Source organism: Ruditapes philippinarum, unplaced genomic scaffold (genome assembly GCF_026571515.1).
Source record: "Ruditapes philippinarum isolate M1 unplaced genomic scaffold, ASM2657151v2 ctg144_1_1_1_1, whole genome shotgun sequence".
Taxonomy (NCBI): Eukaryota; Metazoa; Mollusca; class Bivalvia; order Venerida; family Veneridae; genus Ruditapes; species Ruditapes philippinarum.
In genome coordinates this window covers 51,157-74,818 of record NW_026862875.1, presented here as the reverse complement: position 1 = coordinate 74,818, position 23,662 = coordinate 51,157, and the positions used below count along the sequence as shown (strand labels likewise).

The 23,662-nt window shown below is 32.5% G+C and overlaps 1 protein-coding gene and 1 long non-coding RNA gene across 2 annotated transcripts; both read right to left on the bottom strand.

The window, feature by feature from the left end:
- Positions 1–2,400: 2,400 nt before the first annotated feature.
- Positions 2,401–3,936, bottom strand: LOC132720455 (uncharacterized). The gene is made up of 3 exons (XR_009624353.1): positions 3,718–3,936; positions 3,146–3,222; positions 2,401–2,933 (listed from the first exon to the last, which is right to left on the bottom strand). It is a non-coding gene; the product is annotated as an uncharacterized LOC132720455 (long non-coding RNA).
- A 6,882-nt stretch (positions 3,937–10,818) lies between these two features.
- Positions 10,819–20,260, bottom strand: LOC132720461 (pre-mRNA-splicing factor RBM22-like). Its single transcript, XM_060704604.1, has 9 exons — positions 20,132–20,260; positions 17,848–17,901; positions 17,394–17,556; positions 14,842–14,942; positions 13,976–14,148; positions 13,327–13,527; positions 12,684–12,931; positions 11,906–12,055; positions 10,819–11,510 (listed from the first exon to the last, which is right to left on the bottom strand). Exons 1-9 carry the CDS (start codon positions 20,183–20,185, stop codon positions 11,374–11,376), a joined length of 1,281 nt encoding a protein of 426 aa, XP_060560587.1. The 5' UTR covers positions 20,186–20,260; the 3' UTR covers positions 10,819–11,373.
- Between the last annotated feature and the right edge of the window lie 3,402 nt (positions 20,261–23,662).

Genomic DNA, 23,662 nt, shown 5'->3' with positions numbered 1-23,662 from the left:
ACGTATAAAAACATCTTTGATCTTTTTTAAAAAAAAGGTTAATATTATTCATTTCTGAGTCATACTGTACCTTTAAAAAGCCGCTGACACAACATATTCATGTAAGGCATGATATTGATAAGACAAAATAGATAGAATATTAACATAGATACCATAGACAGGTGAAATACTTCATATCTTGACAATCGCTTTACATAATATTGATTTGTTAGTGTTTCATTTCCTCAATACTTAGTCCTCGTTTTTGAAACATAAGGCTAGTCATAAGTTATTATGAAAATAATCAAAGTTGTTGCTGTATTTGAGAAGAGACAAGTTAAGATTTTTAAATGTTATGATGAATGAGATTGTAATAAAATATTGGTTGTGTCCTAAACATGCTGTAATTTTTTATTTGATATTTTTCTAGATATTTGAATATTGATAGTTTTAAGTGGCAAAATGCAATGATTTTGTTACTGCGTTATTTAGAATGTCTTGAATGTTATAAAATATGTTTAACTTTTTACTCTAACTTTTCGGCCTTTTCCGTCATTCTTCGGATAAGACTACGTGTATTTATGAAACATTGTCGACATGTTCCGATTGATGTAATATCTGTGTCTGCATCTAAAGTGATTCTATGTTTGCTTAAAAAGAAGTTTAAGCTAATTGTGTATTTATTATATTTAAGTTGTACTGACTATATATTTAAAAAAAAACACATCAAAGTTTATTGCGGTAAACTATTTATATGCAGAAGACTTATACATGTAAATTCTATTGCATATTTTTGAAAATCTTTGTGGTCGTTAAATCAGGGCTGGGAATCAAAACTGCGTCGTATCCTACAAAATGTAAACAAACGCCGCCATCTTGGAACGAAAAACGTATGTTTTTGTTTATAACTTTTTTTGTTGGAAATGACTGAAAACCAGATATATGTATTAACACGCTACACTATTTTCCGCTTCGTTCGGTATATGTTGCTTGCAAAACTTTTTTGTAAAACAAAAGTTATAGCGAACTTGCATCTCGAAGCGGGGCAGAATTTTTATGAAAATGTGTGGATACGACGCAGATCATATTGCTTTATCTATCGTTTTTTCCTTCAAATCAATTATATATTTGTTTCAGAGTTCACCATAAACTTCGAAATATAATTTTGCATCATTTACTAAAATTTCATTAAAAAGAGATGTTTATTTTTTAGAAAATAATGATTTTTACGAAATGATACGACGCAGTTGAAAATAAAATATGATACGACGCAGTTGTATTTTTGGCAGTCTTTTCAACAGGGATAATTTTGGCAAAATATTTCTATTTTATGGGATAATCACTTGCGCTAGATAAAAAAAACTCCAGATAATTTGAGGTGTATAGCAATGTTCTGTTGCTTTTGATTATTTAGAATAAATTGTGTCATGTCCAATATCACATTTAATTTGAAATTTTACATTGCTACTTTTCAGTTAAACATGAATATGTTACCTAATTGATCATAAAATGAAATAATTTCTTATATTTTCCTGTATGTTCAATCCCAGCAAACACAAGACGTCATACTGACGTCAGATTTAAGTCAGGTTCTGACGCAAACTCCTCACAGTGATTACCTCCCTTGGCAGAATTGTAATCACTGCCTTCACAGACGTCACATGATGATGAAAGTCACATGACGTAACGTCGAAATTCAAATGTAAATATCGACCGTTACATAGAAAATCTAACGTCATTTTTCTCTTTCTGTTTTATTTTTAACTTTTTGTACCTACGTCCGTTATATTTCCTCAAAAAATTATCAAAACCGTGTTTACTTTTTAAAATAAATATAAAAATTGAAAAAATTCATATCGTCAAAAATCTTGACGAAAATGTTGTGATGGCAGAGATCTAATCCTGCTGTAAGGGGAGATCACTGCGTAGGAGATTGGTTCTGACGTCGGATGACGGTCAGAAAAACGGTTGGATTTGAAAGTTTTTTTGACGTAATAATCTGACGTCAGGTAGACGTCAGAATCTAACCATTATTTAACCTTTTTCTGACCAAAATCTGACCATTATCTAACCATTTTCCGACCTCAATCTGACCATTTTCCGACCTCAATCTGACCATTTTCCGACCTAAATCTAACCAGTTTCTAACCATTTTCCGACCTCAATCTGACCATTTTCCGACCTAAATATTAACCCTTTTCTGCCCTAAATCTGATCATTTTCTGACCTTCATCTTATCATTCCCCTAATCTTTTTTGTTTCACCACGTCATAAATATTTTCTGGCTAATCCTGATTTGATCTAATTAAATGTAACTCATTCTATTAAGTAACTTTCCCTCAAATGAAATGTATAAAAGAAAACTAAAAGCAAAAAATATGTTTCATGCTTTTTTAATTTAAGATAATACAATACGATACATACAATTTTAGTAAATTCTGCAAGGTTAAATAATTTTCATAAATTAAACAAAATAAAACATAAAATAAGTTAATTACAAAACAAAAAGTATTACAAAAACAATGACATAAATGAAACTAAGAAAACATGTACAAATATTAAAGAACAAAACAATGTATGCACATTTCTATCAAAGTTTGCCTTATCAAATAAAACAATGAAAATATTATAATTTTAAGAAAAGTTAAAAGATTCTGATAATAATGTTTCAAGCAATTTATGACAGATTTTCAGTACTTTAACTATATTTCTACAGCATTTCTAAAACATTTAGTGCAATTTTGCATATTTTGACCTCCTTTGATAATTGTCAGTAATGTATAAATTGCTGCCTTTTAGTTACTTCACAAAGTTATACTATTAGATATCCATGAGAATTAGCACGAATTTTGAGGTGTGATGCTTTAAGATATGACCTTCTTTCAGCACCCCTCGTCTGTCCGGAGGATATGTAGCGTTTGTAGCGCCCAATAGCGAGTGTGACATCATTTTCACTGAAAAAAAAAGAAATTTATGAAACATGTAAAATAACAAGCAAAAATGTTTTCATGGTTATTGTAACTTAATGAACAATTTTGCCAACTTTTTATAAGAGAGCTTTAACCAAAATTTAAAGTAAACATAAATACTGAACATTTAAAAAGCCGCTTTTAAACTCCAGTTTAGTATGGATTAAAGTATGTAATAGAATTTACAAAAATCTTACTTTCATATGTTTCTTTTTACATATTCACGTGTTTCCGTCCCTCCGACCTTTGAGAGCATGTCCAACACTTTAACTACCTGAAAAGAAAATTATATTCCAACTTATGTATATATTCTACGTTTGAAATAGAACAGTTACGCAAGTCTTAAATATTTCATAGTTTTAAATTAAAGATTTAATGCCGAAATGTCTGGAACCAAAACGTCTTGCGTTATTTGGGACCGGAACGTTTTGGGTTATTTGGGACCGAAACGTCTTGGTCCGAAATGCTCGAAATCGTACAAATTCATTCTCAATTCTCAGATTTTAACTGACAAAAACATCACAGTTTAAGAAAAATATGAAAACTAAGCATTCGCTTTGGTAGTACTGAAAGGCATATTATAAACTCTTCACAAGCAGAGTTAAAAACATGTCAATTTTAAAAAGATTTATTATTAGACATTATCGCGAATTTGTGTGACATTTTACTTCAGCTGTTCAAATAATGATAATTAAATTAAGAGTGCTTGCAATCATGCAATTATTTATCAAATACAAAGTAGAAATAAATCTAAATAAATTGAACTGACCTTTTTGTTCAAGGAAATCTATAATATTCACTTATCAATGCATCCCGATTCCTGACCGACAGCCAAAACGTAACGCCTACGAATTTGAATTTCCATCCACGTGACTTTAGATTCGAATTAAAGGTTAATTATGTTTTCTTTCCCTTTCCTGTCACTATGATTAAATGTTAAAGCACTATTAAAAACTCGTAATTTTGATACATATAATGTACCACAAGTGATAATATTACAACGTTAAATGATTGGAACTTGTAAACAGATCTGTGGCTATAAATAGATTTCATAGCAATAACACATGTAACTTGCGTATATACAGCGCCACCTATATGTTTTATTAGGTTGCAGCGCCGCGATCTTGGTCTGTATTTAGATAAGAACACTTCATTTGTAATCCAAATAACATTTGAAAAAAAGTTTAAATGATTACAACAGCGAATAAGGATTATTTTTTTGTTATTTTTTTACCTACCGTCAGGACACCGACCATAACCTGACGTTAGTACGACGTCAAAAAGAAACGTCTATTAGACATCGGTATTTTAACGTCAGATTTACGTCGTATTTTGGTCGCCGACGTCGTGACCAAAATCTAACATTAATCCGACGTTATTTTAACGTCATGTGTTTGCTGGGATATTATCCCTAATTCTTTTTCGCGAAAAAAATGTATAAATCTATTTAATATAAACTTGAATTCATGTTGGCTAGCTACGCTCTAAGTAAACTGTGGTTCTGCATGTTCTGGGTAATGACTGCTTTTTTGTGGTTTGTTTTCAAACTTTCACTCTACACATAAGCTTTACTAGGGGCGATGACCTCATGTGCGCCTTTGTGCATTATTTCAGGCAAAATGTTGCACCTTCAGAGAACCATTGACATTTTGAAACTAGCTTGATAGGTTTTCCACACGAAAGAATAAAAAGTCCCTGGTAGTTTTCGCATTCATAGACGTTCAGTTCAAGTGATTTGAATTCAATAAACATAAACAACTCGGCCTCAGTCGGACACACCTGTCGGATTTGTTTTTTCAACAAAATTTGTTAACGTCAGCTGTACAAATAAGCTGCTTTTTTATTAACTTCTGGCGTGAAGTTTTAAGATTATAAATATTTGAATTAATGATAAAGAGAATAACATTTAAATTTCTTATTTCGGTATGACTAGCAGAGAAATTTTCAATGTAAACAGGGGGTAATCCTCTGTGAAGTCATTTTCTGAAAACCTTTGTTTAAGTTTTCAGGCAATTCATTATCAAATAAAAATCACACTTTAGTATGAAGGATGTCTCTAGTCTGTTGAAAATTCGATGCGATAATCTGACCTAAATTTTCTGTTCAATATTGTGAAAACTTCTTCAATACTGTTGAAAGATCATGTCTGCCTATATCTGCATCAAATTTATCGGTGCACAGCGTAAAATACCTTTGCAAAACGGACACCTTCTTTACAAAATAATCTGTAGTTGTATCATATGTAACTCGATTTTGAAAATTTAAAGTTTTTTAATGGAGAAGAATGATACTTAAGCGCAAATATAGAAAATACATTCCGTAGACCTTTCCTCATCGGCGATAAAGAAATGCAATACGATAAAATCAAAATTCAGCGGCGCTGAACATAAAATGACTAAACGGAACGCATACTTGCAAAAATATCTTGTAGCTTAACCATTTATATATAATATAATTTAAAAAAATAATGTTCAGTTTCAAATAATAAAGCTCATCTGTTCTCACCGATTATTATAAGAAAATGAATACAATACAATCGGCACGTAAAAGACATTGCTAATTACAAGTAACAAAGGTAGGCATGCAATTTGCGCATAGCTCTTTTCCAATAGACCTTTTCAATATATGTAATTCTTTTTTAAAAAAACAAGGTCATTCCTGATTAATACTAGTACAGAGTCCGGGAGAGGTTACACTGGAATATTGAATTTTGTATCAAAAAAAGTAATCACTCCCAATTCGAACTCACGGGAACAATTTTAGAACACTGGAACACGTTGACATATGGGTGTGCGATCACGTGTTTCAATGTATATTGCATTTGATACAGCTTTTCGGAATTTTTAGATGCTTATGATGGGTACATAAATGCGACCGAAAAATGCAGCCTAAATAGAATTGTATTACATTTCCATTTTTATGGAACCAACGAGTGGCCTCTGCTTTTGACTTAAGTTGTAAACAAGAAATGTTGTTGGACGTTATTAGCATACCTAGCACATAATTTAAACAGTTTAAAACCAATATGCAGCCTGCAATGAAAAAACAACTGCGTCGTATCATATTTTATTTTCAACTGCGTCGTATCATTTCGTAAAAATCATTATTTTCTTGGAAAATAAACATCTCTTTTTAATGAAAATTTAGTAAATGATGCAAAATTATGTTTTGAAGTTTATGGTGAACTCTGAAAACGAGTATATAATTTATTTGAAGGAGAAGCGATAGATAAAGCAAAATGAACTGCGTCGTATCCACACATTTTCATAAAAATTCTGCTCCGCTTCGAGTTGCAAGTTCGCTATAACTTTTGTTTTACAAAAAAGTTTTGCAAGCAACATATACCGAACGAAGCGGAAAATAGTGTAGCCTGTTAATACATATATCTGGTTTTCAGTCATTTCCAACAAAAAAAGTTATAAACAAAAACATACATTTTTCGTCCCAAGATGGCGGCGTCTGTTTACATTTTGTAGGATACGACGCAGTTTTGATTCCCAGCCCTGTAAATGTAAATTGATTTTCTTCAGAATAAAAGATGGACACTATCCATGCAATAGTTTCATGCAGCAGTTATTTGAATGTCACACATGTTATAAAGTATGCTAGATTGTTTATTTTGTATGATCGGCATTTTTGTTATTTTTGTTTCGTTTCGTTTATAGTTCTGTATTCAATTTGTTAGATGATGAAACATGTCAGTTTACGTAGCTGTTACACTAAGTAAATGATTCAGTGTGTAACATAACTTTATCACATAACGCATGCCGCTTTTGCTGTTACATTAAAATAGTATTGCACGGCAGGGTATATATTTTGACGTGTCGTCCTTTGCGTTATACGATCATAGCGTAAAGACGCATGAAATGTTTGCGTTACACTATAATTAAGTGCGTCAATGAAAAAGTATTACTCTTTATACTGTAAACAATTTTTATCTTTGACATGTGATAATTTAAATAGATTATTATGACATAAACATGTAAATAAATTATTCATTTAATACCTCCAGTCATTGAAATATATTACGTAAACTGGACGAGTTTGTTTTCATTTATGTTTCACTCATTTTAAAGTGAATATTGTGTTTTTATAATATTGTAGTAAATAAAAGAAGCAATTCTTTTTTCTCTCCATAACTAAAAAGAGATTTGTGAGTCATATACCAGCGTTTCATATTCCAAATATTAATATGACGTTACGGCGTCGTTGATTGACGTTGCAATTTTGACGTCAAAATACGTTACAATGGGGTCAAGTATAGAGCCTAAAAATTGACAAATTGGAAAAAATTATACAAAAATCAACAAAAACCTACTTGGGACATATTTTTTATGTCATATGCTCAAGTTTTATCGAAATTAAAAATTGGGCCAATTTTCACTATATTTGAACATACTCCTTTATTTTATATACAATGTACATACAAAATGTATATAAGCTTTCGCTACTGTAAGTTCGAATCTTGTAGTCGGTGGGTTTATGCGAATCATGTAACCGGTGGGTTAATGCGTAAATGTGAAGTTTATTTTACATACATGTATAAGCATTCGCTAGCCTACTGTGAGTTCAAATCTTATCACCGGTGGGTTAATACGTACATGTACGAGTATACAGCCGTGAACCTACGCCTCTGACCTAAGACCGATAGTTTTACCTAAACAAGCCATGATGTTAAACTTTAATCTGCTGATTTGACCAGCTTTGAATTTGGAACAGTCCATCAAAAATTTGAGTTGAAGGGAATTCAATATCAAAATTAAGAAGTTGAGCTACCAACATAATATAGCCTGGTCAGACTGCGCTGCAGACCGGCCTGGTTCTGTACTGGTGGTAAAGGCTTATCAATTATGATACCGTCAGGTTAAAGGCTTAAACACTTATAGCTAACACTATAGTTATAGAGCCTGACGTGTAACAACTGGTATGGTAAATATCAAATTATCATACTTGCCTATCCCAATCTTTATTTTATTATTCATTTCATTTGACAGATTTTAGACTATTAAAATACAGCTTAGCCTTTATCTGCACGTAGGCACATTCGTCTGGTTTTAGTAAACAAACATAAACAAAACAAAAACAGCAACAAAACAGTACGAGAATATTTTTCTTAGGAAAACTGTTTGACAGAGGTCGATTTCATAAATGAAAAAAAAATGAAGTTGAAAATTATACATGACTCAGGTAATTTTTATAAATATTAGTATTTAGTTTTTTTTATCGATTTCGATCGAACAAATAATGTATGTATTCATGCAAATCATGTATGTGCAGGATCATGGGAATAAAACTAATTTAGCAGTTTTGTTATCTGTTAAAGGCTCAGCACGAACGCATTTCAATTCTTGCGGTGACTAGTACCTTTGTTTTCTTTTTCTTTTATTGGGGACTCACATGTTTAGTTGGGATTTAGTCACGTTAATATTACACGCAATAATATGTACTAAGAGACTTTCTTGCAAATTTGCTTTACTGGAAGTGAAAAATCTCCCAACTTCCGTTCTTGAAAACATTTTTAACTTTCAAAAACGGATCTCGAACTAACAGTTGTGCATTTTTAAGGTGCATGATTTTTTTCTGCGTTTTTTTAGGGTAACGCAAACACTGAAATGACCAATATGCGACTTTCCAGCTTTAATGGTGGTGGAGGACATCAGGTGCCCCAGGCACTCGCGGATAGCTTCCTCACATGAAATAACAGGGTTTGACCCCAAAAATGGCGAGGTGAAAATGGTTTTAAGGGATGTTTATTTGTACGATTTTTTTTTTATAAAAGATAATATAGCGTTGTTTTCTCTTGTTTATAACCTAGGGACATTCAACTTCAGTGTACTGGATTAATCTTAAAAAGAAAAACTACAAATTTATTACCTCCCTTTAAAATAGTACATTCATAACCAACGCAATAATGCAAATTTTATGTTAATTAATGTACGTGATTTAAAAGAAATCAAAGTTTTAGCATAACGGGGCTTAAATTCAGCATTTTGTAAAGAGATAAAGAAAACTTCTATGGACGAAAGGTTATGACTCAACGAAAAACAAAAATTTCGGACATGTTTAAATTTGTTTTTCTTCATTACAAATTCGCTACTCTTCTAAGTACATTCAATATAGAATTTATAAACCCTCTTTAATCTTTGACACTATTAAAATGCCCCATAAAATATCATACACTATCAAAAAGCACAACTCGGAGTATTGATTAAATCTTCAAATTTAAGTGGTTTCATTTAGCAACTATGGACTGAGATGAAGTGTTTACGTTCTTTACGTCCGATGAATTCAAGATGTAATTTGGTATAAACCGGTTACATTATTTCATACGGTTTAAAAAAACTTGATTTTTATAAAGTTCGCGGTACATAGAAACAAACGAGTGCATTGTACAGAATACCTACTTTTCATTATCCACTCAGATAATATTTATTGTTAGTATGCAAATATTAATTCAGCTAGAATAAATATAGATGTATAGAAGAAGGGAAAGTAAATATTATCTTAATATATGTAATAAATTTATATCTGAATCGACCAATGATCATTTTTTGTCGATCGTTTAACATTCAATGTGTAATAATAAATTTTGTGGAATATTGGCTACAAGTTTCTTTTCGTATTTAACATTTGTATTGAAATGTAAAAGTCGAAGTAATAGCGACATAAAAGTAATTTGATTTGAAGAAATGAATATTTAAAAACCTATGAATTTATAAATATTCCCACAGTAAGTGGTCCAGATTTTAAAACTTTAATAACTTCATACATGGAAGCAACAAATAGCTATACTCGTAAATATCAAGGAATGCCATATGCTCACTATTAAATGCTCTAAAATGCTATGTTGTGCAAAAACTAATTAGTCAACATTCCACATACATGTATTGTCCGTATATATAGATTTGAAATAAACAGTAAATATATCATAACAAACATTCATATATGTATGCAAAACCCGCAGATATTTTAATCAGCTTACAATATTATTTGTCACCAGAAACACAGAGCATGCGCGGTCCCATAGTGGGTCATGACCCCTACCAATGATTTGGCTAGTTCGTGGAACCCATTAGAGATCACCAAACATTTTATTGCAAAAATCACCAAATAACGCAGAAACAAGTGAAAATCAATATAATTCTGACCTATGACCTCCTCTGAAAACATTGTAAAATGTTAAACCCTCTGAATATATATGCATTTGGAAATCTTGCAGACTCCCCCCCCCCCCCCCCCGGTGAAAAATCATGGAACCGCTGTACGGAGTTCTAACCATATTACGTTTTTCCCCATTAAGTGCTGTTTAGGGATGATCAATAAAACCGTGTGCAAAAAGTACATCTTTTAAACACAAGTCTGTATAACTAGTCTTTATAACTAGTCAAATTAACAAAATGTCTATGCTTTTATCGGTCCTACGACTTAATGTAAACAAACGCAATATGGCCTCTGTAATAAATAAATTAAGTATTGTCCTATTGTTCCATAGAAAATTGATAAAACCCTAGCATTCAATAAACAAGATTTTAATGACAGCTATAAAATCAATCACAACCCTGAAAAATACAAGTACAATGGCGTTTCAATCACACAAATAAGTTAGACAATATTCATTTCGATTGGCAATATCTATTTTGGTTTTATGTCTTTTGTCATACGATGTGATTGTTGCTTCTGTTCTGATTCAAATATTTATCACTCACAACTTTTGATCGATAAAGCAAAAAAATAAACTCTCATAAAGGGGAGACTACTCTAACAATTTGGTTTCTAAACTTTACATGATTTACCGTTTCATGACAAATTTCTTTAAGCTGGGATCTTTTGTCCCAGCTTTAAGTTTATATATAAAATAAATCAACATTAATGAATTTTCACATCTTTTTATTTTCATATTTATTTACATTAAGTTCTGGTCAATACAATAAAATATTTGTTATTATTTGTTTATGTTTTTTTTTCTCATATGCGGTTATGCATAAAACTTTTAAAGCAGACAATATGCATATACATGATGTTATTATATTTTTATTAAATAGAAACCACCGACTCTATACCATTCGGACATTAACCATACCTTACTAGTTGAATTTACAGTGATCTTTTCGCCACATAGTTATCTATCAATAATCATATAAATTTACATTCTCATATTCCGCAAAAGCATTGTTAATTATGCCTCAAATGCTCTTAAAATTGTTTGCTAAAATCACTTCTCACCAGTTTTATTAACACACATATTTCTTAAACTCCCCATTACACTGTTGATCTTGATAAATTTGATGGCCACATAAAGCAGCTTTTAAAACTGCAATAATTACCATGTCAACAGTCATTATAAAATGACATCATGGCTTCAAATGAACACCATACACAATAAAGATGGCAGATATTTCCATTGCAGTTGATGGGTCAGACTTGTCTATCCATTCTGTTGAGCTCCCATCCTGTTCGGGTCCTGGGATGGGTAATGCATCTGCGGAACCTGGCCACGGGGCATGACACCTGGTGGGGGTCTCAACGGCATCATACCAGGGGGAGGGGGTGGCAGTCTCACACCTACAAAACAAATAAGCAGTGATTAGAAAAAACTTATTATATATCTCATGTATTCTAGCAAAGAACTGAACAGAAAAGATGTTTGATGACCCTAGTCTTATCAATATAAAAGAAATCTCTGTAAGGTACAGAAAATCAGAGACAAATTTCCACAATTTTTTTTATGGATGCATGACCTTAAAAACAATAAAGGATGAAAAAATGACAGTTAATCATAGACAAACTAACTTGATAAAATAAAGTTTAAGATTGAGAGAAAAAGTGAAAATCAATTTACTATAATACTTAATTTACAATATCAAGTTTAAGCTGGACATAATTATTTGGTGGAGGGGAATATTTTTAATTTATATAAGTATATATTGAAATATAAAATCTAATTTGAGCATATTTACCTGGTGGTGGAGGACCTCTTATAAACATGGGCATCATATGAGGTGGTCCTCTTGGTGGCATTGGATGTCTCATCTGCATGGGGTGCATTGGTGGTGCCCCGCTCAAATTGAAGAAATTGTTCGCTAATTCCTCTGGCGGGTGTGGTAAAGCTGAAATACAAACATTGCAGTTTTGAAAAACTGAAAAAGTTGTTTTCTTTCATAGATTTATTATATATTTTTATATTACAAATTATTTTTTGATAAAGTCAAATGGCATTTTCATTTGCTTGAATAGTAAACATGAAAATACTGCACTTTCAGGTTATATTGAAACTGTTTAAAGAAGGCAATGTTATTTTTTCATGGTATTGCATAAATTTGGGACTTTCTCTATGCAAAGTTTCAAGTACCATCAAACACCTTTGGAAGTCTTTTCCTTACAACACAAATAAGTTCTCCTCTTATATTTTCTCACCACCAAGATGGCAGCTCAAGTCGGCATGCTTCCTTTTCTTATTAATGGAATATACCACTTGTCAACAATTGCTTATTAAGACAAAAGCATGCTCCATTTAAGTTTTGTAAAACCATCATTTTTTATGTATGTATGTATGTATTTCTGAACACTTTCTAACACACAAATATTCTAACAAAAGATTTATTAAAATAATACGTTGGCTACAAACCCTAAACAAATTGACAAAATGACTTTTTTTGTATATCTCCACAGAGGCTTAAACCCAGGCAGTCAAAAAATAAAACTTTTTCAAACCTTTGTTACAAGAATAATAAATACCTCCAGGAAGGCCAGGGACCGGCTCAAGATTCTTTTCTTCTTCTTTCTCCTCTTCCTTCTCTTGACCTTGTTGACCTTGAGATTTCCCCCATTTAATATTCAGTCTCCGCCCATTTAAAATGAGTTTGTTGAAAGACTTTTCTGAGGCTGCCTCGGCAGATGAACGTGATGTAAACTGTACAAATGCACATTGTTGTTTAGCTACCACATTTATTGAACGTATTTCTCCAAACTGATAGAAATAATCTCTGAAAAATAAATAGCAATACAAAATAACCTTAATTTTGGTAAATAGATTAAGACTGCAATAAACTGTAAGAAAAATCAATCTTTTTTTGCAGTCCAAGTTACCCAAATGATGAGTTAATTATAGAATAACATGCAATCTTAAAGTAATATTATGCATATCTTTAAATATAAAGTTGTGAGCTTCAGAGCACACTATACACACTGTGTCATGTACCTTTACATGGGTTAAACAGCCTTATGGGTATATGAAAGGTATTTTACTTCAGAATTCTAGGTGAAAATGTTTGAAAAAAGGCCTGCTTCAAACAACAGCAGTGAGGGACAAATGAATCCAAAACTATAAAGAAAGAGAACAAAATCTAAATAAATTTATAATGACACTAAAATAACTTACTTAAGATCTTTTTCAGTCACCTTGTCTCCCAGACCACCGACATACAATGTTGTGATAGTTTTATCTTCAGGGGACTCCAGTTTAGGCATGGATGAATATCTGTTCATTAGCTTGTCGGCGACTGGATCATTTAACCCGTAGAATCTGTCCTTGATATTCTGGTCAGCCAACGGGTCATCTGGATCAGTCGGCTTCTCATGTCTGTAAACAATGTCAATGTTATTTTTCCACTTTTCTCTCTTTTTGTACAAATGTGTTTAGAAGGAGGTTTAAATATCAAGTCTTAAAAGCACTTCACATTCTGATATCACTAAGCACAGTGTCTATTCGAAAAACAGGGGGTATTGTTATCAAAAAAGTGAGAATTAATTTCATTTGTTGATCTTTTTCCTTCTTTCTCTATGTAAAATTTCCCCCCTGCCTGTGGAAAAATAAGGGGGGTGGGGATTCTCAAAAATATATAGGGGTGAATATGAGTCAATACCCCCTTCCCCCACTCCTAGAATAGACACTAAAAGCAGTATTTTCACCAGTCTTTTGTGAATGGGACTGGGGCCCTTTTGAATGGTGAAGTCAACTAGCTTTTGAGGAAATCGTTTCTATATTGTTTATAATTTTTAAAACAAATTATTTACTAATCGTACAATACCTGTATGGGCACTCCTCTCCTCGTTTACATTCGCCCTTCACCCAGAATGAACAGATATGTGGTCTATTTCTCTTATAATAAGGTGTGGTCCTGGCCAACTTCAACAACATGTCACTCGGGGCCATTGCCTTACCCAGGGCACCTGCTGGGTTCACCCCTTCATTAATTGCCATCTAAAATGTATAATATACATGTATTTAATTATTTACCTGGATAAAGCCAATTTTTTTAAAGAGGTATGAAAACCTGTATAAGAAGTTTTGATTAGGGGGGAGGGGGGTTTGAGTGTCATTGGGTTTTAAAACATACTGACACTGGGCAGTGAATTCAAAGACTTTCCAGCATTACTAGTGTTGAAAGACCTCTGCTTATCATCTACCCATCATTTTAGGCATACATAGACATTTAAGTAGAAGCATCGGCTATCAATATGTTGGTAAAACATTTTACTCACAAAACCAAATCTCACATCACAAATGGGTCTCCATACTAGTAATTTAAATAAGGATAAATGTGTCACAACAGCAAGGAAAATGAGAAATATGAATAACTATATTCATTTTCGCTATTATGGGTCAAATATGAATTTTAAGCAATTTGGACTTTTGGAACAGGCCTGTCTTCAGAAACTATTCACAGGAAAACAAACACACTAGGGAGATTATTTTGTTGACCTGGGTTTAAACTCACAAATAAGTGAGACATAATATCAAGTTTTATTTGGTGACTATCTAGCTTCAAGTGTGAAGAGGGAGACATCAGGTGCTTTACTTCAGACACAAGCAGTCATTAAAGTATAGCCAAAAGCTAGCTGGATAGTTTTCACACATAAAAGAGGTAAGTTTCTATAGGAAAATCTGATTTACCTCCCTTTCCATGTTCTGTTGGTAAAATTCTTTGTTGACATCAGACTTTGGCATGTTATCCTGTACTTTCAGAGCAGCATCTCTCACTTGAACAGGCAGACCTACAAAGATTACATATATATTTATTTGTGTTCTGCAATTATAATACACACACTCATTTCACAAAAGACCAACACCAAAATAGGCGGTAATACAACAAATGTGTAAATATGCCAGGAAATGTACTTCAATAGGGTTTTCATTATTAACAGTTGAAATGCTGTTAAAAATCGGTTGTATTTTTTAGCCTGTAGATTAAAATATCCCCCTTGACAGTTGTTTTTAATAAGCATGTCTGTTGCTACAGATATAAATGAAAACCCTGCTTCAATGTCATTCAAATCAATAATTGGAATTTAGTTTAAATGTACAGTTATGATTAATGTTCATGAAACTTATATGAAATCATTCTAAAGTGTCTACTTCCAATAGTTAACTAGAACTTGTTTGTTTCATTTTACGCCTTTTCCAAACAGTATTTCAGTCATATAGGCGGGTAGTTTTCTAACCATCGTTCCTGGAGAGTTACACCAGTACTAAACTACCTTTCTCCGTGCTAAACTACTAAAGCATCTCCCGGGGATCGAACCCACCCCAGAGAGGTAACTGGATTAGAAGTCATTGACTCTAACCCCTTGACCACGGAGGCGGTTTTAACTAGAACCGGTGTCATATGAAAGAACAAGGTCATTACATGAGTAGGTCTCATATCCATTATCTAACTAGAACTCCGCGAGTCGGATGTGTCGCCTTGTGAACAATATAGTTTAAGAGAAATGGCAAAGACAAAAATGAAATTTGAAAATCAACAAAGGGCAATAACTCAAAAAATAAGAAATGCAGATCAGCAGTTTCTGTGCACTGCACTTCTTATCAATAAAATCTGTCATCCTATTAAGTTTCAAGTCTAAAGCTTTTATAATTTATGAGAAATGGCCTGGACAAAAATAAAGTATGAAAATTAACAAAGGGCAATAACTCAAAAAATAAGAAATGCAGATCAGCAGTTTCTGTGCACTGCACTTCTTATCAAAAGATCTATCATCCTAATAAGTTTCAAGTCTAAAGCTTTAATAATCTATGAGAAATGGCCTGGACAAAAATAAAGTATGAAAACTAACAAAGGGCAATAACTCAAAAAATAAGAAATGCAGAGTACCAGTTCTTGAGCACTGCACTTCTTCTTAATGAGATCTATCACCATATGAAGTTTCATGTCCATAGCTAAGACTAAGCTTTTATACTTTAGGAGAAAATGCCTGGACAAAAATAAAGTAAGAAAATTAACAAAGGGCAATAACTCAAAAAATAAGAAATGCAGAGTACCAGTTCTTGTGCACTGCACTTCTTCTTAATGAGATCTATCATCCTATGAAGTTTCAAGTCCATAGATTTTATACTTAAGGAGAAATGGCCTGGACAAAAATAAAGTATGAAAATAAACAAAGGGCAATAACTCAACAAATAAGGAGTACAGAGTACTGGTTCTTGTGCACTCCACTTCAGGTCATTATGAGAAGCATGCATACCAAGTTTGAAGTCAATCTGACTTATAATGACTGACTTATGCTCCGGACAAGCTTTAGGGGACGCCAACACCGACGACGACAACGACACCGCCGACAAAAGTAACCCCTATATGTCGTCTTTTTCAAGGCGACACAAAAATTGGCTTTTACTTAAGCTGTACATAGACATAATTGTTCAATACATGAATCAATTAAATTGAGACCTGTACATTTAATTAGCAACATTTAGTTTTTTTCCAGTCCATCTTTTCACATTTCCAACTACCCCTCCCTTCCCCTGAATCCCTCTTGTAAACAAATGACAGCTGTTTTTTTTAAAAATATTACTTTAAAGTCTATCTACAACAATTATATATCTATATCTTAACACAAGAGCGATCAGTAATTACATGTGTCGCCTCATAATGGCCAATTTCATGTTGGGACAAATTTTGTGACAGACGGACAGTGCACAACTAGACTTGGTACTGATCAATCATGTAAAGTTTGGATAAAATTGCACCAGTAGCTTATGAGGAGTAGTCCGGACAAGCTTTTGTGTATCTGGCAACACACAGAAAAAAACACCTTTTTATCAAAGGGCCATAACTCAGCCAAAAATCATTCAACCGGAAAACCCGTGCAATATGCGCAAGGACTTGAGCTACAGATCAATCCTGTAAAGTTTCATTGAAATTGCATAAGTGGTATAAGAGAAGTAGTCCGGACAAACTTTAAAAATAAAAATTATTAAAGGGCCATAACTCTGACAAAAATCATTGAACCGGAAAATGCTGACAATATGCACAACTAGACTTGGTACTGATCATTCCTGTAAAGTTTGGATGAAATTGCACCAGTAGTTTATGAGGGGTAGTCCGGACAAGTTTTGTGACGGACGGACAGACGGACAGACAGACGACGGAGAAGTGATCCCTATATGTCGCCACTACTCCGTAGAGGCAACACAAAAAATAAATTGACAACAAAAAATAAGCAACAAACCATATTCCAGATCTAATAAACAGGTTTGACAAACATTCTTTATCTTGGAACATGTCTGACACACTTCAGTCTTTTTAAACCTCATTCTGGCTCCAGGGCACCAGCGAAATACTGTGAAAGGCCGGGCACAAATCTTACATTCCTTTCCATACCTCTCTTTCATCTGAAAAAAGGGGAAATAATTATTTACATGTATATAAGTAGAGGAAGAGAGAAACATCTTAATTTATCGTGCTTTTGAAATTCATATGCTGTTTTCTGCTCCCTATTATAATTTCATGTACCCATTGGCAAACAAATTGTGGTTAATTATAATTTCTAATTAATACATCATTGTATTTCATTGGCAAATTATCATTAATACATTATAGTTTAGTATAATGTTGTCAAAACAACTTCAGTATTGAGTTATATATAAATGATAAGTAAAATAATTTTGAAAAACTTTGCTTACCATTCTCAGATATGGGTTGTCACCTAGGCATGTTTGACATAAAATTGGGAACTCCTGAAAATAGATTATTAGATGTTAACAATAGATTGAAGTATATTTCTATATCACTATCAAATAAGAACCTATGTTTGGTAAACACTGGAGTTGAGTATTGCTGACCTGTGAAAATGTATCAGTATAATTTAACTGTAGATTTTAAGTAACTACAATTTCTGTTCCGGAACTACTGGAATTTTGATTGGATTGCCTGGTTTCGGTAGTTACCTTGCATGCGCTCAAATTCTTTACTGCACTCAATTATTTCGGACACTGGTTAAAGTTCTTCATCCAATATGCTTCTTCCAATATACTGGCCACCTTCAACTAACTGAAGTTAACTGCCAGTTAGGCATAAGGCCTAATTTATAAATATTTGTGCATGCCTGCACGGATTCCCCTAGTCCTTTAAATATGACATGGCTTTAAGATACTTTTGCTTCTGGGCAAAGCAACGTCATATCGAAATTGCTCAAAAACCCATAGCATGTTCCGCCAGAAAATCAGGCGGAACGAAAAACAATTAAGACAGCGTGTATTTACATTAGTTTTGACCTTAGTATTTATGAACAAAACTAAAAAATAAATACCTTTTGTCAAAAAAAATTAAACTGTCACATCCGAAAAATCATGATTAAATCCTCTCACGTATTTAAATTCCTTTTACAGCCGATAAACAAATGGCAGCCATACAGTGCGAGAAATCTGATTGGCGAATTCAAATGCAAGCGTTTAACTGAGTCAGAACATTCTAACGGAATATTTTTTTAACCAAATAATTGCCCATGCACCGTCAGTGTGTTAAAATATATTTTTCCGTTCAAAAATTTGGGATCAATCTGTAAAGCACCTTGCTTAACTAGTCCTAATTATAAGACCTATACGTAACCTATTTCATATTTATCAGTCATTAATCTGATATTTTACATTTTTCATTTTCCATGTTACGTTAGGTCTTAACAGATCTTTGCAAAATCGTGTAGCAAAAATATTGACATTAGACATCGATTAAGATCTAATGAATTTAAACAATTAAAACAGCGTGTATTTACATTAATTTTGACCTATTTATGAACAAAATTAAAAAATAAATACCTTTTAACAAAATAATTGAACTCTCACATCCGAAAAGTCATGATTAAATCCTCTCATTTAATTAAATTCCTTGTACAGCCGATATACAAATGGCCGCCATACAGTGCGCGAAATCTGATTGGCTAATTCAAATGCAAGCGTTTAAATGAGTCCACAAGTTTCTAACGGAATATTTTTTCAACGAAATAATTGCCCATGCACCGTCAGTGTGTTTAATATATCTTTCTGTTCAAAAAATTGGAATCAATCTGTAAAACGCTTTACTTAACCAGTATGGCCGATGAGCGAAATAGACTGATATTTATATTTTACTTTTAATTGATAAGTACATTGTTTGAAAGTTTTTGTTAATGATAGACCATGCAATTGAAAGAACAGAAGATAAGCTTTTGAATAAAGCTTGAAAGGCAAGTCAACAGACATTTTTTTAATTTTTTAAAATGCTACGCGTTTACGAGCAATAACTATTAGACGTCAGGCTTGACCAACATAAAACTATAACAAGCCTGTAACGTCTAATCTATTGGACTACTTGCTTAACCAGTATGGCTGATAGACAAAAATAGATTGATGTTTATATATTATTTTTAAATTGATAAGTACATTGTTTGAGAGTTTTAGTGTATGATTGAGCATAAAATTGAAAGAAAAGAAGATAAGCTTTTGAATAAAGCTTGAAAGGCAAGACAATATTAGACATTTTGAATTTTTTATGATGCTATGCGTTTTTGAGCAAAAACTATTAGACGTCAGGCTTGACTGACATAAACTATAACAAGCCTGTAACGTCTAATATATTGGACTAGGATCCCCCCCCCCCCCAACGTTTACAAGGTCTCATTGTGGCAACACACAGGCGAAAGTGATTTAAAATGAAAACTTTCAGTACCTGCTGCTGAAATGACCCTTAAATTTTGTCTCGTTCACATCTAGGATATCTGCGTGATTTCAAATGTTTTAAGAAATACGTTTTAACTGCTGATGTGATAATCAGTGATAATTTCAAATTTGATAAATTGTAGATTGACACAGAAAATTAAAATTATAGGTGAAAATAATAACTTCAAAACAACAAAATTAAATGGAAATAAGAAATCATTGCCAAACAAATTTAAAATATACTCATTAAAATATATAAATGTGAGAATTTTACCGATTCTTCCCAATTTTGTCGATTGTACGTGTTAGCTCCTTTCGCAGTCGCCATCTTTGTTTGTAATGCTGTTTAAAGGAGTAATGTGAAGCTATCCACAGCTATCTGCAAAATGAGGCGTAATGTGAAGTGTTAAAAGTGATAATATGGCGTAATGTACAAATTTTACAAAACTCAAAAATACTTTTTGACGTGCCGATGATACTCATAGATTTTTCCCCGCAACGAAAAAGGGTTGGAACATATAACTTAAGAATTCTCTTTAAATGCTGTTTTCAGGGTCATGGTTTCAGATTAGTAAGTTTATGTTAAATGAGGGTCGTTTGGGCGAAGACAGACACATGTGCACTATATGCATATTGTACTATACAGTGATGTAAATGCCATTCAAATGTACATTTTGTGTAAAAAATGGTATTTATGTACATTATATGCATTCAATGTCCTTGATTTTCATAGAAAATATTTTTAATATACCTGTTAATACGTGATTCTGTGATTAAAATTTGAAAAGCCCTGTTTCGAACAAACATGTTAGTTTTTTAATCAATTAACAATATCTTTTATTTTACACTTTTGCCACAGAACTTTTAAAGATCCTGTAACACATTTTTTATGGTTTTAAATCATAAATATGATGCTAAAGTTAAGATTTATCAATATTGGAGGTTCCAAAAAGCATCATTTATAAAGGTATTACCGAATTTAACATTTCATGTAAATAAAGGGAGGTAATAAAATATATTTTCTATAAAGTTTAAGTCAAATTTTACAATAAGAAATGAATGCACATATCTGAATGATTACATATAATATGCACAAATATTTGCAGTACATATTTTACATATTCTTTGATGTTTGAAAATTGATTTATTTGCATAATTATGTACATATACATGCATATAATTTCACTTAGTGTGGTTTTCCACTTTGTTCACAACATATAGGATCTTAAAATATTGATATCATCATTTATTTTGATTTTTACTGTTACCTATGTTTTTGAGAATAGAAAGATATCTTACTACGCCTTAATTTCAAATAATTTAAATAAAAGAGTACAAAAATATGACAACAACTAGTGATTCCATAAGAATACGGTAAGATACGATTCCCCTATTTGTGCTTTAACAATGGACTGATGGACAATGTTACTGATAATTGGCAGCTTACACGCGCTCAGAAAGTAAAATATTATAGATACATCTATAAAACGTACTCAAAACATTTTAACCCATATTTTAAGACTAACTTTATCAATAATGAGCCTGTTCATGGACGGTACTGGAAAGTGCAAGTTACCGTCCATGCCCCTAGTACAGGCTTAAGCAGAATTCAACATTTAAACTCGAAAATGATGAAATTATGAATTTAGAACATCCGCAGATGTGTTCACACGGCGGTTACCATGGAACCTTTAATGTGACACGGTGTACCATTCCATGAAAAGCGGCCTATTGTCCCCAAGTAAAAAATGCTTGTGAGCAAACATCGAGAAAACAATGGGCGGAACTAAATAAAATGGAATTTTGAAATGGGATCGGAGGTTATGAAAATCTGGAAACAAAGTGATCCCTCGGAAGCATTAATCACAACAAAATTACATAAGAATTGCAGACTCGGTTTGATTGAGTCTGTACATGAGGGATAATGAATAGGTGCAACATCCCTCACGCCCCCTAGCACCGGCTTGAACGTTACTCAATTCTCAACACTTAATAGTGCTGGCATCAATGATCCCGAAGGACCAGAAAAATATAACAACACTGAAGTGAAGTACGGGGCAACTATTTACGGCTGCCACACAGCACTTGACACCTGCTGTTGTGAAGTATAAAAATCTGGAAACAAAGTGATCCCTCGGAAGCATTAATCACAACAAAATTACATAAGAATTGCAGACTCGGTTTGATTGAGTCTGTACATGAGATAACCTGCATATCACAGATAAGACGTCAAAAGACAATTTTAAAAAGCAGCCAACATGTTTTAATGGTGATTTTACAGTTTTAAAGTAGGAATACTGGAACCACCCAAATTGAAAATGCCCAAATAGAAGAAACAAAATATACCACATAACATGTATACATAACAATTATGTCGTGGTTAACAATCTTCAAGGATCGAAAATATAACATCTTTGATTAAATGTACGGGGAGACTTTTTACAGCCACCACATGGCGCAAATAACACTGATCTCGATGTGACCATGAAATAGAGAAAAACAAAATCCCTAAAGAAAGCCCAACACGGCAAAATTGAAAATGTTGCAAAAATGAAAATTTATGAGTCAGGTACCACATTCCTTAGTTTTCTACTTACTGTCCACGACCCCTAGTATCGGCTTACGCAGAATTCAACATTTAAACTCGAAAATGATGAAATTTTGAATTAAGAACATCTAGGTTAAGATACATTGCATATCTTAGTGTTCTTGCCGAATGTCAGAACATGGTTTGTATGTAGTCTGCAATAAATGCAATGTGAGGGTTTACAAAAAGATGACTTTCTTGGTGATGACATTCCGATTTTTTTTAGAAAATGTACACTCCAAAAAGAAACGTTAAAGGATGAATTATGTTCATTTAAATTTTGGTTTAAATATGAAAATTTACTAAAGTAAATTGTTGTCACGTACGTATTTTATTTATTTCCCTGAATTCATCAAATGCCATATACATTAATTTTCATTAAGTGAAAAAAATGAAGAAGAAGAACGTAAAGAATGGTAAATAATCAAACATGTCTAAGATTGTTGACTTCGTCACGGGGTTTAAAAGCTACTATTCATAGATGAATAACGGCATCCCGGAATATTTAACCATTATTCAATAAGTTAAGCTGTTTCAAGCCAATAATAAATGGAAGTGGAAAGTATGGTTAAATTTATTATAGCTATTAATGCATCTATCAACATTTATTCATTTTCAGGTTGGCACATTTTCAACAAGGCTTGATATTTAAAAAAAAACAAACAATAAAAAGATATGTTCCAGTCAAGTCATTCCCATGAATATTTTAATAAAAATACAAACAGCAGGGTATTCACTACTGAAGAATTTGTTTAAAATGAATCAGACAAATTCACAGCAGTCTATTCAACGATTTTCAACAGGTTTTTTTTCAAGATAAAAAAAAAACTAACACTAAATGTCATAACATATGTACAGTACAATGCATTGGTATGACTACTGTTAATGTGTACAAAATGGCAGTCGAAGGTGTCACTTCTAAGTACGCTAATTGGAGTACAAAATGATAAAGTCATCCAATCGTTACAGTCACTTTACCTTCCCCAGTTTATAATATTACCAAATATGAAAACTAGTTTAGATCTGCCAGCTGGTATCATTATAAAAGTGCAATCTTCGTTTGGAAAAATGGATAACAAATTAAAATCTTATTTATTTTAGCTAATTTCCCTTTCTATTTATTACGACCCCTACGTAAAGTTTGATGAATATTTAATGGTATGTCATTTAAATAGTTGTTTTAAATACATCTAAGACTGAGCTATGTAAATGGTAAAA

Excerpts from the sequence above, each read along its gene's own strand:
- LOC132720461 (XM_060704604.1), bottom strand. The coding sequence starts at position 20,185 with ATGGCGACTGCGAAAGGAGCTAACACGTACAATCGACAAAATTGGGAA. Across the intron at positions 17,557-17,847 it reads ACAACCCATATCTGAGAATG|ATGAAAGAGAGGTATGGAAA; the intron begins GTAAGCAAAGTT and ends CCCTTTTTTCAG. Across the intron at positions 13,528-13,975 it reads GGAGAGGAGTGCCCATACAG|ACATGAGAAGCCGACTGATC; the intron begins GTATTGTACGAT and ends CATTGTTTACAG.